The following is a 16,147-nucleotide window of genomic DNA, read 5'->3' on the forward strand; positions in this document are numbered from 1 at the left end:
ATGAATAATTGAGTTTTGTTAAGAAATATGGACCACACCTCAGTTACCTGAGCTCCTCCTCCTTAGTCCTATATCTACCTGAAAGGGGCACCTTAAGCTTGTGAACAACAACCTTGCACCTGTCACCACCCCTTCACCTTCTATGCTCTTCTGTGGAGAGCTATCACAATTGACTCTGAACTCTAATATAATGCCCAAAGCATTACAAATTCAAGTTTACGTTCCAAACCCAGGTGGGTTAGCTTTTAGTCTAGCACTAGGGGTGTTACAAGATATTTCTTGTCAAGCTTAAACCTGTCTCGCGGGGAAAAAAAAGATTAGTGTGGACTTTTTAAGAGGGATCTGGCAACCCAGTAGTGATAGCAGTGAGTGTGGTGGCTGAACAGTGAGAGCAGCTCTCAGCAGAAGATGAAAATTCAGGTATTTGTATAGAAGATGCTTCTGCTACTTTTAAGTTGTATGTCTGGCTGCATTTTGGCTCCAGTGGAAACAATAAACGGTAACAGAGTGACCAACAAGACACAAACCATATATAAATACTGTAAGTAAATCCTACACCTGACTGTTTCATAGACAGCTGTACTAATCCCTTAGCTCTGTACTGTATTTAAAAACATGTTCTGTCTCTGTTTCACTTCAAGCATAGTCTTAATATGACTGGTTATGGTTCTGCAGAGTTAAATTACAAGAGATTTAGGAGAAAAAACACAAACCATAGTCTTAATATGACTGGTTGTGGTTTGTACTTATTGTTTGCACTATATAAGACCTAGAAAATTTTCATTTCTATTTTTTATTCTTATTTTTATTTCTATTTCTTATAGAATCAATGTGTGAGAGAAACCAGTCTGTTAAGTTTGTGTTATATGATTTTGTCAAATAAAACTCTAGTTTTTAAGCCATTTTTCATTTTTGACGTTTTCTTTAAAATGTTATTTTTAAATCTCGTCTCGTTCTCGTGATATAAGTGTCTCTAAAGTTCTAAAAATGAGATGTTCAACACTGATTTTAAATGTATTTCTGTAGGTGTAACATTGCAGTGATCTTCATGACTGAGATGGTGGTGGACCACAGTGTACGAGAGGACTGGGCTCTGCATCTTCCTCTTCTGCTGCACGCACTCTTCCTCGGTAACACCACACTATTATTATTTCCTCCTTCTGATATTTCTTGCCTTTCCATTTTCCCTTTTCATTTTTACTTTTCTCTATTGTTTTGTACAATTTACAACCACAATCTGCACACTAGAGCTTCATAGTGTGTGGAACCAGCTATTTGTACGCATTTGGTACACCCTCTGTTTCCCTAACACCACGCATCTGCCTTTAATGAGCGTATAGCACAGACTTAAGGACTAAAAACAAGCTGATTTCTGGAGAAATAAATGTTCTAATATTTGCACACTTATTTTATATAGGTTTATTCACCTGTCAGTTTAGATTAAACTCTTTTGGGTGGGTCTCCCAAAATCTTAGTATAGACTAAGAACTTCTTTAACTAGTACTTAAGATCGATCGTTAATTAAACAGTGTTTCCCAAACCCTTATGTAACTAAAGTATTACGTAAACTCTCAAATTAAACTCGCAAATTAACGAGAAACTCGACCAGTCGCTATTCTGAAAGTACTTCTTTAAGTGGATTTTTCTTAAACACCAGAGACATCAATTTTGAGAAAGAAAACAACATGATCAATAATTGCTATAATTTCTGAATCAGTTTCTCTGATTTTGCTATATATAGGTATATGTTTGAGTAAAATAAAAATTGTTGTTTTATTCTATAAACTACGGACAACATGTCTCCTAAATTACAAATACAAACATTGTCATTTAGAGCATTTATTTGCAGAAAATGAGAAATGGATGAAATAACAAAAAAGATGCAGAGCTTTGAGAACTTGAATAATGCAAAGAAAACAAGTTCATATTCATAAAGTTTTAAGAGTTCAGAAATAATCAATATTTGGTGCAATAACCCTGGTTTTTAATTACAGTTGGCATGTTCTCCTCCACCAGTCTTACACACTGCTTTTGGATAACTTTATGCTGCTTTACTCCTGGTGTAAAAATTCAAGCAGTTCAGTTTGGTGGTTTGATGGCTTGTGATCATCCATCTTCCTCTTGATTATATTCCAGAGGTTTTTAACTTGAAAAAAACAAAGAAACTCATCATTTTTAAGTGCTCTCCTATTTTTTCCAGAGCTTTATATACACTATATATTGCTGCTGTGCACTAAGAATGTAAGTGTTTTCTCTTGTCGAATTCTTGAATTTGTTCACAGAACTGAGCCAGGATTGGCTGATAAGTGGACTGATTTTTGGTGGACCATGGTTAGGTGTGGGCAATATGACTATTATGATACACAACATACTTATCTGAGTGTACAGTTAATATTATGCTTATTGTGCTTAAATAACGCTATCCAGCTGCACATTTCATTACAAAGAGAATCATTAGTGCTGTTTAACTGGAGGAAGTGCAGCATATTTCGAACATAATACAATATAAAGTATAGGATATAATATTGAATAGAATTTCTTAAATAATCGCCTGATATGGATGAAATATGTCTGCTTGTCAGGCTATTTTGAAAATTGAAAATATTGTTTATTGTTAAAGGCTTTAAATATCGTAATATATCCGAGGACAGGTAGAGAGTCAAAACTGACAGAACTGTTATTCTCACGTGTCCCGGCTTCTCTGTGTTTCTTCCCTGGTGTTTTTCCACTCACCTGTGTCCATGTGTAGCTCCGCCCCTCGTTAGTCAGTCCCCAGGTGTTACCTGTTCTCTTTCCCGCCTTGTGTGTGTATTTAAGCGTCTCTGTCATTAGTGTTAGTTTGTCGGTTCTTGTGCGTTTTCACGTCTGTCACGGCTGTGTTAATCCCGTCTGTTAGTTGGTCTCCATGTGTCTGAGTTTCTGTTTGGTTTATGTTTTGTTTTCTGTTTTTTCAATAAATATTACTTGCATTAGCGTCCGCTCTCCTCGTCCCGTCCTTCAACACAGCGTTACAGTCTCGTCTTTCTTTCTTAAGAAAATACCTTTAGTTCATTCATGTATTCACAACATTCACTAAAGGTCACTGTACAACATACCTATATATATATATATATATATATATATATATTCACACAAATAAAGGATATTTTTTTTACTTGTGTGTGTATAATATGTGTATAATAATACTAATATTAGTATTAGTGTGCATATCTCAATACATGAAAAGGCCTCTATAGTTCGTTTGTTCTCCAGTGACCGCATTCCCAGCTGTAATTGAGGCTTCCAGACAAGCTGAATTACAAAGTGCAGCCATGCCAAACATCTAAAATATTCTACTGATGTTAAAAAAGGGGAGGGGAGAGAAATGCCATCCACCCATAGCTTATCTCTCTCAGACGCTTTGTGTCGTCATCACCTGCTGTCCTTGTTCTGATGTCTCTGACAGCTCGGCGTGGAACTTTTCCGTTGATATTTTATCTGCAGGCTGAGCGATTGCAGGCATGCTCAGCTCAGATGCGCAGGTGAAAGAGATAGATAGATAGAAGCAGTTACACAACACAGTAGAAACAAACAATAAGTGTAGTACAATACGAGAGCACATGGGGGGATATAAGACTCTAAACTATAAAATTCTAAACTGACATTTAAAAATATATACATAAATATATAGGGGTGTGACGAGATCTCGTGGTACGAGAAAATAAATAGGTTAGTGTGGACTTTTTAAGCGGGATCTGGCAACACACGTAGAATCACCGCCTGCGGGGGGGAGGGGAGGAGATTCGTTCTGTCAATACAAGCCGACCGAGCTCTGCAAAACCAGCAAGCTGATTGGCTGTTTCTCTTGAGAGAAAATGTATTTGGGGCTTTCATTTGGCGCCCCCTTTAGTGCGGCGCCCCTATGCGTCGCATAGGCTGCATACCCCCTTTTTAAGTATGTTTGGCTGCATTTTGGCTCCAGTGGAAACAATAAACGGCTTTTTAGGACATTTAGGAGAAAAAAACACAAACCATAGGCTTAATACGACTGGTTGTGGTTTGCACTTATTGTTTGCACTATAAAAGTCCTAGAAAAGTTTTATTTTTATTTTTATTTTTTATTTTTATTCTTATTTCTATTTCTTATAGAATCAATGTGTGAGAGAAACCAGTCTGTTAAGTTTGTGTTATATGATTTTGTCAAATAAAACTCTAGTTTTCAAGCCATTTTCCATTTTTTGACGTTTTCTTAAAAATTATATTTTTAAATCTCGTCTCGTCTCGTTCTCGTGACCCCAGTATCGTGTCTCGTCACACCCCTATAAATATATAAATACAAAAACTATAGAAAGTGTGGAAGTAAACAGTCGTAGATATGAGTTAGTGCAGTAAAAGAATAAATAAATTATGTATAGGAGGTATCAGCAGATAATAATAAAAAGTATTGTATTTAAGTTAGGTGCGTAGTGTAGTGTCTAGGGGTGCAAATGTACAGGATGCACAGTAAAGTGACAAATAAACAGTATATACAGTAAAAAGGCAAAAGAGTCCCAGGGTGTAGATGTGTAGGGTGTTTTTCCAGTACAGATAAAAAAAGGCTGTGATTAAGAGAGCACATATGAGACTCGTTCCTCATCTGTCCTCTCTCTTCCGGCTCCACTGGGAGGAGTTGAAGAGTCTGATGGCTCTCGGGACAAACAATCTTCTCAGTCTGTCCATAGAGCAGCTCATCTGTATGAGAGTTTACAGTTCTTTCATTCTGTTCACTTTTATGCTTCATCCTTTTTATTTTGTTAATTCTGTTCAGCTGTATTTGATTGAGCCGTTGACTGTGCTGTTGACTGTGGGTTTGTTGTCAAACTCAGGTTTGGACCACTATCGACCAGAGGTGTTTGAGCACAGCAAGCGGCTGCTGCTGCACCTGCTCATCGCCCTTTCCTGCAACAACAACTTCCAGGTCATTGCCTCTGTGCTGCTGCTCACCAGAGAAATCAGCGACAACAAGACCCTCACTGTCAAATCCAACTACCAGCCTGAATACACACACACAGGTAAATTAAACAGCAATCAAATATAGTCATTCTGTAAAATTAAAAAATTGAGAAAACTAAAATGATAAAGAGCTAGAGACTGCTTGAGTTTTGAATAACTGACACTTTTAAGTTTGGAAGAAAACCACCACCAGTTGTGTCAACTAGAAATCTTTGTCCCGGCTTCAAATATTACCGTATTATGCGGGCAATAATGCGCACCGGATCAAATGAGCGCTGGATGTTAAGCTACACAGATTTCTGTCCTGAAACAGTTTATTTGGGTGAGTAAAATGCTTCTGTTTATTTACAGTAAGCTTTTTTTAGATTTCCAGATTACCACTAAGGCTAACCAGTAGGGGTGTCACGATTTCGATACTTCATCGAAATCGATGGAAATTCTATCATGGTCTCGAGCATCGAAGTCAAAAAGAGGATGGACGATCCCTCCCTCTAACCTACACTAATGGTGCAGCACACTGTAGCGACGCCGCGGACATTGTGACTGCTGAAAGAGCAGCTCTTTCTCCAGAGAATGTGGACATTCTCATCTTCTTAAAGAAAAACTTAAAGAAAATATAAAAATAACAGTTGTTTTGTCTAGACTCAAATATGTTAATAGTTTTGGTACGTTAAGGAGCATCTTTCTCTCAGATAAAGTTAATAATATATCTTTATTAAAGAAAAAAACTTCTCATTCTCAGGGACCGAAAAAGTCTTAAAGTCTTATTTTTCATGTTTAACTGTTATAGTAGGATAGAGTTCAGTTTGTTAAGGCTCTAATTGTTCTATTATTTTGTACCTGACTGTTCCTGTATTTTTTATTATTTATTTTGTTATGTTGCACATTGCTGTTTTAATAGTGCACACTGCTGCTACCAAAAAATCCACTAGATGGCATTACATATATATCTTAATTAAATTATTTAAATTTGTCCATTAGTGCCTAATGTGGTGTATTACAGATCACTTGTATCACTTTGCATCACTTTGTAAATGTGATTAATCAAACCAATGACCGACCATAGACTTATCTAAAACTGGCATAGGCCTCTCTGCTGTAAAAAAAAGAAAACAGAAAATCGAGAATCGAATCGAATTGTGACCCTAAAATCAGAAATAAAATTTAGAGGATTTAGAGAATCATGACACCCCTAGTAACCAGACAGCGCTACACTGAGGAACCCTGAGTGTTTCTGTAAGCCAGGACGATATTAGTTAGCAGTTTGTCCCAATTAGCTTGTTTTAACACAGTAAATGGGCAGGCTACACTCCAATATTCTCACCTCTGAATGGCGAAAGAGCTAACTAGTGCTTAGCGCAGTTAGTGGGTAATGCTAATGCTGCTCCTAAAAGAAAGTATGTGTATATAGACCATGCTGACACAGTAACAGCTCCCATCCCTTTTAAATCCAACCAATAAATCAACAATACAAATGAGTTTTACAGTAATGTACAATTTACAGCTCCTGTACTGTCATGGAATTCACCAAAACATGTTAAAACTTCCTCCATATGTATTAACAGCTGCTTCTATCAGAATTTAAAACATGTTGACATTTCCTGTGCGAGTGATGTTTCCCAGCAAGGAGTGGGCGTGATATTTATGATGTCAAACCCTGAGGGCGATGAGTGACTTCTTATCTCTACAAATGGAAAAACAAACAAGATCAAGGCCAAAAAACATTCAAGCAACAATGAGAGATCAAGTCTAACCACCAGAGAGACAGGGAGTGAGAGGTTTTACTTAGTAACTAAGTGAACTTGAAGTTATGCCAGGCAGCTCTTTTAAAAACTTCACTCCAAAAAAATCCAAAAAGAGAAAAGGAAAGGAAAGAGTAGAGTAGAAGAAGTTCTGTCTGGCATTCAGCATTCAATTCCACATCACTGATTAAATTATTAAATGACTTAATTAGGTTTATTTCAGCTGCTTGTTTCCCCATCAGCTCGTTCACCTGAGTATTAATTAGATCCACCCATGTGTTACAGTATTCATGTCCTGTTCGGTCCTGTAATAATGCCTCCCTCTGCTCTTGTCTTCCTGCAGGTGGACTGGACTTCCTGAGGGAATGGCAAGCATCTCCTGTGGCAGACTCAGGCCTCAGCTCGTCCTCCACCTCCTCCAGTGTAAGCCTGGGCGGAAGTGTGGGAAACCTCCCTCAGATCACCGCTGACCTGGAGGAGCTGGAGGAGTCCTCCACTGAGTCTGAGGAGAAGACCAACAAGCTTATTGAGTTCCTCACTACCAGGTATGAGACACCCACAACCCTGTGAGCATGGGTCTGGACCAGGGATTATTCATTACACTGCACAACAAATGTTTTGCTTCTTGAACACTGTTTGGTGTTTCTTATAGATTTTTGGGTGCTGATCACGAATATCACATCAAAATTTACGTATCACGTACCGTTTAAGAGAAATCTTCAGTTTTATCATAATTTTTGCCTAAATTTATTGTCAAAAGAGCTGGCCGCTCCACAAAAAGTTAGTTCCAGGACAGAAAAATGTTGCACACGAACCTCTTGTTGAGCCGGCAAAGATATTTTTGCCTCTTCTACACATAAAACTTGGACTCATGAAGAATTTTGTGAAAGCACCGAACAAGGAAGGCAAAGGTTTTTGCTATTTAAGACAGATGTTTCCAAGAATAAGTGACGCAAAGATCAAAGAAGGCATTTTTGTTGGTCCCCAGATCAGACGTTATAAATGACAAGCGGTTTGAAGAGCTGTTAGTTGGCCAGGAAAAAATTGCCTGGAAAGCCTTCAAAGACGTTGTTGCAATTACAGAGCGCCAAACTACGTTGAAGTCGTAGACAAACTTCTCTGTGCATACCAGAAAATAAAGTGCAACATGTCACTCAAGATTCATTTCCTTCACTCACACTCGGACTTCTTCACCGTGAATCTCGGTGCTGTCAGTGATGAACACGGTGAGCGGTTTCACCAGGACATTGCTACAATGGAGAAACGATACCAGGGCAACTGGAATCCGTCAATGCTTGCTGACTGCTGTTGGACACAGCTGAATACTGTAAGCTGAATACAAAAGAAAATCAAGAGCAAAACATTTTTAATTCTGTTGAACTTAATGGCTCATGCGGAACATAAACGTGACTAAATAGGTAAACATATAAATGTCTATTTCTTAGAGTTCCTACGTGATGCAGTAAAACAAAAACTATATTTGTGCATACCCTATAGGTACCTGTCACAATCAACTAAAACTTTTCAGGAAGCAAGACTTGTTAAAAGATAAAAAAAAATTGTTGTGCAGTGTTATTAAAGATCAATAATCTATTACGTAATATTTGTTTGTCTCACTTGTAAAGGGAGGTCACTTTAAAATGGTAAAGATTAGTATGGTAGTCTACATGTAGTTTGCTGTCCACTGTTCTCTGTTCTCTTCACCAAAAGTAGAAAACTTCATGAAGTCCAGATGATGATACACTTTACAAGAGCAATGCTTCCGGAGTTTTAACACAAGGCCATGCTAGAAGTTAGGGGGCGAATTAGGCATAACATTTTATTTTTCATAAACTAAACCTTAACTTTATTTAACCAGGTAAAATTACGTTTTACACAAGGGAGACCTGACCAAGACTGGCACCATTAATGAGTTCACAAGAACACATTCAAACAATTATATAATATGTGTATTAGTCCATATTTATAGTATAGAATACAGTCATATACAGTAGCTGCCCATAGTCAAGTCAAGAGGCTTTTATTGTCAGTACATCTGAGTACAGGTACACGGTGTAGTGAAATTACGTTCCTCTGGAACCATGGTGCAAAAATGAACAACAAGCAGTAGTCAACATAAAGTGCAGGAGTGACGACAGTGCAACATAAAACTATAACACTAAATAACAATAAATACAATAAATACAAAGGACGAGACAATTTAAAGACAGGACAGTGCAGTACCGATACGGTATAATAAAGTGTATAGTGAGGATAAGGTGCAGAGATGTGTAACATACTGTAACATATAGAACATATATAATCACAGCAGTTACTGAGGTAGAGAGTTTATGGTTATTGAGAGTGGCAGCAAATATTGCTGAAGGGAATAAAGACATTTCAGTCTCTGTGTGCTGAATGGGTGAAGTTCAGTCTCTGTGCGTAAGGGGGGTGGGGGGTTCAGTTCAGTTTTGTGAGTGTGTTGGGTGAGTGGTGGGTGGGGTGGGGTTCAGCTCTGTCTCTGTTCGTTGAGGAGTCTGACTGCCTGGTGGATGAAGCTGTTGCAAAGTCTAGTAGTGGAGGCTCCGAGCATCAGGGTCAGTGAACAGATAGGTCCCATGAATTGGCCTTATTGTCTGATCCAGCACACTTTTTTTAATATCGAGACCAAAATCAGATTCTAATATCGTAGTCTAAATGCACTTTGCGTAATGTAACCATCAAATTAACATTTTGCTCAAACTGTGAAACAAATTTTCAACTATACTGTATATACAGTATCTCACAAAAGTGAGTACACCCCGCACATTTGTGTAAATATTTTATGTATTTAATCTTTTCATGGATATGACAGAGGATGTGACACTTTGATTCAATATTAAGTAGTCAGTGTACAGCTTGTATAACAGTGTACATTTGCTGTGATACAAAATAACTCAACACATAGCCATTAATATCTAAACTGCTGGCAACAAACATAAGTACATTAAATGATAATGAAACCCTACACGAAAATGGCCAAATTGTGCCCAATCTCTGTCTCTCAATCTCAATCTCTGTTTTTTAATGGCTTACTCAAACAGCCTAAAAAATGTTTTTAGAAAGCTCCGTTTTAACACTCTATTTACTAAAAAAAATGTTGAGTTTAAATCAGGCTTGGGCTCATAGTGACAGTGTATGGGGCGGGTCAGGTCAGACTCGGGCAAAACATGCACGAGTTCGGGGCGGGTCGGGCTGGATTTTTTGGGCCCGATCTAAGCTCTAGTCAGCAGACAGTTTCCTGGCTCTGGATATAATGCTGAGTATGTGCACTCAACTTCTATAGTTGGCCATGAGGAGGTCTGTTCTGAATGGAACCTGCACTGTTAAACTGTTATATTGGTACTCTTCTTATAGTCTAGGCCAACAATTCTTTTTATAGATCCTTAGAGAGTTCTTTGCCATGAGGTGCCTTGTTGAATCTGACCAATGACCAATATGATAATATTTTACACGCCTGATCCCCCATTCAAACTTAAGACTTAAGACCTTGTGACACTTAACGAGTCCCATGAAAATATAATGAAAAATGTACAAAAAAGAGAGGAGTTTGCTAAATATTCAAACCGGGGATTTTTGTCCGTGTCATAATGATGCTAATACTGAATATCAGATCATCACACCCCTAGTAGAAATCTAGTGTAGGTCCAGTATAGATTCATTCCAGCCACATTGTACATAATAGACCAGCACCTAATCGTCTGGGTCACAGGCAGGGTCGTCTTCAAGCTGTGTCGTTAACGCTGTGTGACTCTTGGTGGTGGTTTTGTGGTGGCGCAGTGCCTGGAGTACTGTCCTGTTGTTACTTAGGGCCTTTGGACCACTCTGGTGCCATGAAGACATCACGCCGAAAAACCCTAACTCCAAGAGTGCTGAGCAGCTCGCCAACTTCCTGCGCCATGTGATGTCTGTGTTCAAGGAGACCAAATCAGGTACCTGTCTTATGCACTCTTTACTCGATAAGAACCAGACAGTGGAATATGAGAAGCTGCTGAGATGAGCCTGTGAAGAATTTACCAACTGACCATTAGCTCTAATAATATTAAGGTTGCTGCTAAGGTCTGTGCAGTTCAGTAGGTTGTGTTACTCTCAGATTAAATGAATTAAAATGCCTCTCATATTGATATTCATTTGGCTCAGTTTTTTTACAGTGGCTTACAAAAGTATTCATACCCCATGAAGCTTTTCAAAATTTGTCACCTTACACGGCAAAAAGGCAAGTGTTAAATTAACTCCCACAGAGATGATTTTAACTCTTTTTCAGGGTTTATATAGGTCCACACTCTTTGTAGTTAAATCAACACTTTCAAAATAGTTAAATATTTGACAATTTGCCAGAGTTCCTTTTTAACTCACATTTGTATTTCTTTAACTTCCTTAAATTGTTACACTGAAAAGAGTTTAAAAAGATATAAATGAGAATAAGATTAGTCAACTGATATGATTTTTTATTATTTAATTATTAATCAGGACAGGTTTGCGGGTAATTTTCCATTTTATTTCTTAGTGCACTACCAACACTTTATCACAATTTACTGTACAAAGGATGGTAACTTGCTCTTATAGCCTACAACACATTGGCTAGACAAACAACCATTAAACAAAATATAACACAATACCCAATGGAAGGTAGCCCTGGTGGGTAAGATTTCACACTGATGGTACATTAGGATCTGGGGGACACACCCATTATGCAAATAACGTGTATAACTGGGCGGAGTTTAATTAAATCTCTGTGGAGATGGCCAGTATTTATTGGGTTTAGTGGGATTAACACTGAAATATTCAACTCTATCAAATAACTCCAACACTGAACACCATTTAAATCTGAATGAGTTAAAATTACACTTTGAGAGTGAAAATCAACTCTCAGCTGTTTAACTCTGAAATTTCAACACTCCTGTTTTTGCTGTGTGCAACTTGTAAATGTATTGAGATTAATTTATTGAGATTTTAAGTAATAGACCAAGACAAAATAGCAAATAAATGTGAAGCGAAACAAATATTATACATGGTTTTATTATATTATATAATACTTAATAGAGCCACATTGTGCTGCAATTACAGCTGCAAGTCTTTTGAAGTATGTCTCTACATAGAGACTGAGATTTGTGCTCATTCTTCTTTACAAAACAGCTCAGAAAAGCTCAGTCAGGTTGGATGGAGAGCGTCTGTGAACAGCAGTTTTTTATATCTTGCTACAGAAGCTCAATAGGATTTAGGTCAGGATTTTGACTGTGCCATTCAAACACATGAATATTCTTTGGTCTAAATCATGCCACTGTAGCTCTGGCTGTATGTTTAGGGTCATTGTCTTGCTGGAAGGTAATCATCCTTCCCAATCTCAAGTCTTTTTTAGCTTTCAACAGGTTTTCATCCAGCATTGCCCTGTATTGTTTAGCTCCATCCATCTTCCCATCAACTCTGACAGCATGAAGCTTAAAATCCTCAAGAATATCTCAAGAAAAAACATTTAATTTTGTGGTTGTAAGATGATAAAATGTGAAAAAGTTAAGGGATATAAATACATTTGCAAGCCACTGTATATTATATTATAACATACAGTATTTTATTTTAGTTTTGAGGCATTTAGAGCATGTGGAAGAGTACTTATAATCTAGATAATTGTAAGTAAATGCTGTGTAAATACTACTGCTTTCACTTATTTAGAAAAAAAACAAGTTAGGAACTGCTGCTTTAAATTAAAAATGATTTTAAGTGGGCATTGCCATCAGCACTGTAATTAATGTAGCACTTATTATAATCTGTGGTTGATAATCTGCTTTCTAATGTGTACTAATGTTTCCGTCTGTTCCAGATTTCCACCTAGAGCAGCAGCTAAGTGACGTCGCTCTTCAGACAGCTCTGTGTAGCTCATCCCGACACTATGCCGGACGCTCCTTCCAGATCTTCAGAGCGCTCAAGCAGCCGCTTTCTGCCCACGCCATCTCAGACCTGCTGTCACGGCTGGTGGAGGTGGTTGGAGAGCATGGTGATGAGGTGCAGGTGTGTGCAGTTGTATATTCAGTATGTACATGTATTTAGTGTTTGTGTGTGAGTGAGGTCTTTACGTGTCTTGCTTGATTGAGATACGTGTCTCATTCTCAGGGTTATGTAATGGAGGTATTGCTCACACTAGAGTCAGTGGTGGACAATTTGGCTGAATGCCTGAAAAACAGTGACCTGATGGCTGCATTAACCAGGTGAGATATTGGTGCTTTTATTATATGTTTTAATTGACATTAAATTATATATTATAATTATAATAATATTGGTCATTCACTCATTGAGGAAAATATTAATATATTATTACGAATCTGTAAGTGGTACAAATATAAAATATTTTTTAAAAACCTCCTTAAAGGTGGAACTAGTGGTTGAATCAATGAGATGATAATCAGATGTGAGTGTGCGTCCTGTTTTATTTAAAGTACAGTAATAGAAGTGTATCATGACAATTTCTAAGGACCTCAGAAAAAGAGTTTTTGATGCTCATCAGGCTGGAAAAGTTTCACCCATTCACATTAAGACAGATTGTATACAAATAAAGGATCACTTCAAGAACAAGGCGATTAATGGTCTGCAAGATCACAAAGGTACCCCAGGGTAACTTCTAAGCAACTGAAGGCCTCTCTCACATGGACATGCAAGAATGTTTTGTAGGCAGATATGACCAACATAAAACGTTCTGGTTTAAATGAAAAGCCTTGTATTTGAAAAAAGGAAAACACTGAATTCAAGCAAAAGAACTATATTCAATCTGTGAAATATGGTGGTGGTAGTATCATGGGATTGGCCTGTTTTGTGGCATCTGGGCCTGGACGGCTTGCCTTCATTGAAGGAAAAATGAATTCTGAATTATATGAGAGGATTCGAAAGGAAAATGTCAGAACATCTGTCTATGAAATGAATCATAAGGGAAGGTGGGTCATGCAGCAAGACAATGACCCTAAGCACACTCAATAAGAATAAAGTTAATGTTTCGAAATGGGCCCAAGTCAAAGTCCTGACTTTAATCTAATCAACATGTTGTGGAAGAACCTGAAGGTAGAGTTGAAGATGTTCTGTACGGTAAAATGAGTCACATCAGATACTGAAAGCAAAAAGTCACAAATATATAGTATTGTATAATTTTCTTCAATAAATATATTTCCATGTATGATATTTTTTTTCATTATATACTTTTAGAACTTGTGTAAAAATCTGATGATGTTTTAGATCTTATTTATGCAGAAATACAGAAATTTCTAAAGGTTTCTAAAACTTTCAAGCACCACTAACTGCGAATATATGTAGTAGGAGGCATTACCACCCACAGTAGACAGGACAGTAGGGGGTAATGATTGTGATATTATAGAAATATAATATACGATTGTTTATTTACGGTTTATTTATCTGTATTCTAATCAGTTCCAAGACCATCATATTCCTACTAGGGGTGGGCAATATTATATTGTATACAATATATCGTGACACAGAAATATCATGATATTAAAAATCCATATTGTGATAATAGGGCTGTTCTGTCTTAAAAGTAGTCTATTATTTACTGTGAAGCTTTAGGTGTATTTATTGTATAATTGTTTTAGTTTGCAGTTTATATGCATGCACTAAATATTCTGCAATATTATTTGCTGCATTATATTATTTTATGCTATATTATTTATTTTGCCACATTATGATTATTCTGTTATACTATTATACTATATTCCTGAAATGAATTCATTATTTTAGTTTTCCTATATCGCCAAGTATATCGTTATCGCAAAAATACCCTGAAATATCGTGATATTATTTTAGAGCCATATCGCTCACGCCTAATTCCTACTAATTATTTAAATTGTGAAGTTGCAAAGAACTAACAAATTACAATAATATTTATTTTATATTTTTGTACTATGTTATGTTACCTTATGTTAATTAACATAAACATCTACCCATAACCTTTTTATTTATTGTCACAGAGCCTCATCTCCGGACTTCTTGGTCAGTGGCAAGTTGAACTGCAACCGCAAAAGCACGGGCCAGCTGAACCTCCTCCAGGAGGGTGGCACGTCTGAGCGCAGCCGGCACCAGCGCAGCTACTCTGTGCCCAAGAAGTTCGGCGAGAGCGGAGAGCGCTCAGCCTCAGACCCGCCGCGCAGCGCCACGCTGGACCGAATCCAGGCGTGTACCCAGCAGGGTCTCGCCCGCTCAGCCCGCAGCACCTCGTCCTCCTCCACCCGCGCCGACGGCAGCACTGTCACCGATCCCTCTCATGCCAGCCACCCCTCCAACCTGCTGGCCACCATCTTCTGGGTGGCCGTTTCCCTCATGGAGTCAGATTTTGAGTTTGAGTATCAGATGTCTCTGAGGCTGGTGCACAAGCTGCTGGCACGGGTTCCCCTGGAGCTTCCGGAGAACCGCGAGCGCCTGGAGAAGCTGCAGGCTCAGCTGAAATGGAGCGGGTTTGCCGGCCTGCAGCAGCTGATGCTCAAGGGCTTCACCTCGCCAGCCACGAGTGACCTCACCCTGCAGCTCTTCTGCCAACTCACGCCGGTGTCCAGAGTGGCGGTGGTGGATACGTCTCAGGCTATAGGTGAACAGCAGTTATAATTAAATTTGTATTTTGTGTCGTAGTTCTCTGTAAAGTTTATATTATATATATATATATATATATATATATATATATATATTTTCTCTTTCTGTCTTTTCTGTTCTCTCTCAGGCTTCCCTCTGAATGTGCTGTGTCTACTTCCTCACCTGGTGCAGCATTTTGACTCCCCGACTCAGTTCTGCAAAGAGAGTGCCGAGAGGATAGCGCAGGTTTTTACATATTTCATATATTCCTTTTCTTTATACGATTGAATTCAAGGCTACACCCTGTGGGTTTCCTAAAACTGATATTAATCCTACACCATTGCAGTTAATCTAAAAGGTCTTTACACTTCATCATTTTGAGTTACTAACATCTGAGTAGTTTCCTCTTGGGATGCACTAAAATGCAATTTTTTTGCTAAAACCGAAACTCAACAAAATTCTAAATTTGGTCAAATACTGAAATTTCATTATTGCTTAAAGTTCTCCGCTTGTTCTTTGTGAAATACAGCAGGTCTCTCTGAGTTGTATATGCTGTCACGACTGGCTCTAGGCCGTGACAAATGAATGGAAGACACACAGTGTTTAAATGGCAAAAAATATAAATTTAATGAAGAAATTAGAAAAAGGTTCATGCCCAGACATTTATAAACAAAAAGGCGGCCCAAAGAAAACCTATGTATCAACAAAAAACAACTAAAGCATAATGTCAAACAGAACCAAACCAAGCAGGCCCAGAAAACTGAGCTGCCTGTAGCAAACAGAACAAAAGAAAGGCCTCCCGCAGCACACCTACACAGGTGCATATATTGATTAGGTCTGTAGCCCCACCCCCTAAC

The 16,147-nt window shown here is 38.1% G+C and overlaps 1 protein-coding gene across 7 annotated transcripts in view; it reads left to right on the forward strand.

Moving 5' to 3' along the window:
• Positions 1–16,147, forward strand: part of fryb (furry homolog b (Drosophila)) — a 163,511-nt gene that overhangs the window by 108,288 nt on the left and 39,076 nt on the right. For 5 of the 7 annotated variants that reach the window (XM_049468900.1, XM_022681467.2, XM_049468897.1 and 2 more), the window contains exons 38-45: positions 1,027–1,130; positions 4,845–5,030; positions 7,057–7,258; positions 10,512–10,663; positions 12,550–12,737; positions 12,840–12,934; positions 14,696–15,309; positions 15,439–15,536. In XM_049468900.1, the coding sequence (XP_049324857.1) occupies positions 1,027–1,130; positions 4,845–5,030; positions 7,057–7,258; positions 10,512–10,663; positions 12,550–12,737; positions 12,840–12,934; positions 14,696–15,309; positions 15,439–15,536 (1,639 nt within the window). The remainder of the gene's footprint in view (positions 1–1,026; positions 1,131–4,844; positions 5,031–7,056; positions 7,259–10,511; positions 10,664–12,549; positions 12,738–12,839; positions 12,935–14,695; positions 15,310–15,438; positions 15,537–16,147) is intronic. The other 2 variants (XM_022681470.2, XM_022681474.2) reach the window with 1 other exon arrangement.

This window comes from Astyanax mexicanus, chromosome 20, assembly GCF_023375975.1.
Source record: "Astyanax mexicanus isolate ESR-SI-001 chromosome 20, AstMex3_surface, whole genome shotgun sequence".
NCBI classification, from domain to species: domain Eukaryota; kingdom Metazoa; phylum Chordata; class Actinopteri; order Characiformes; family Acestrorhamphidae; genus Astyanax; species Astyanax mexicanus.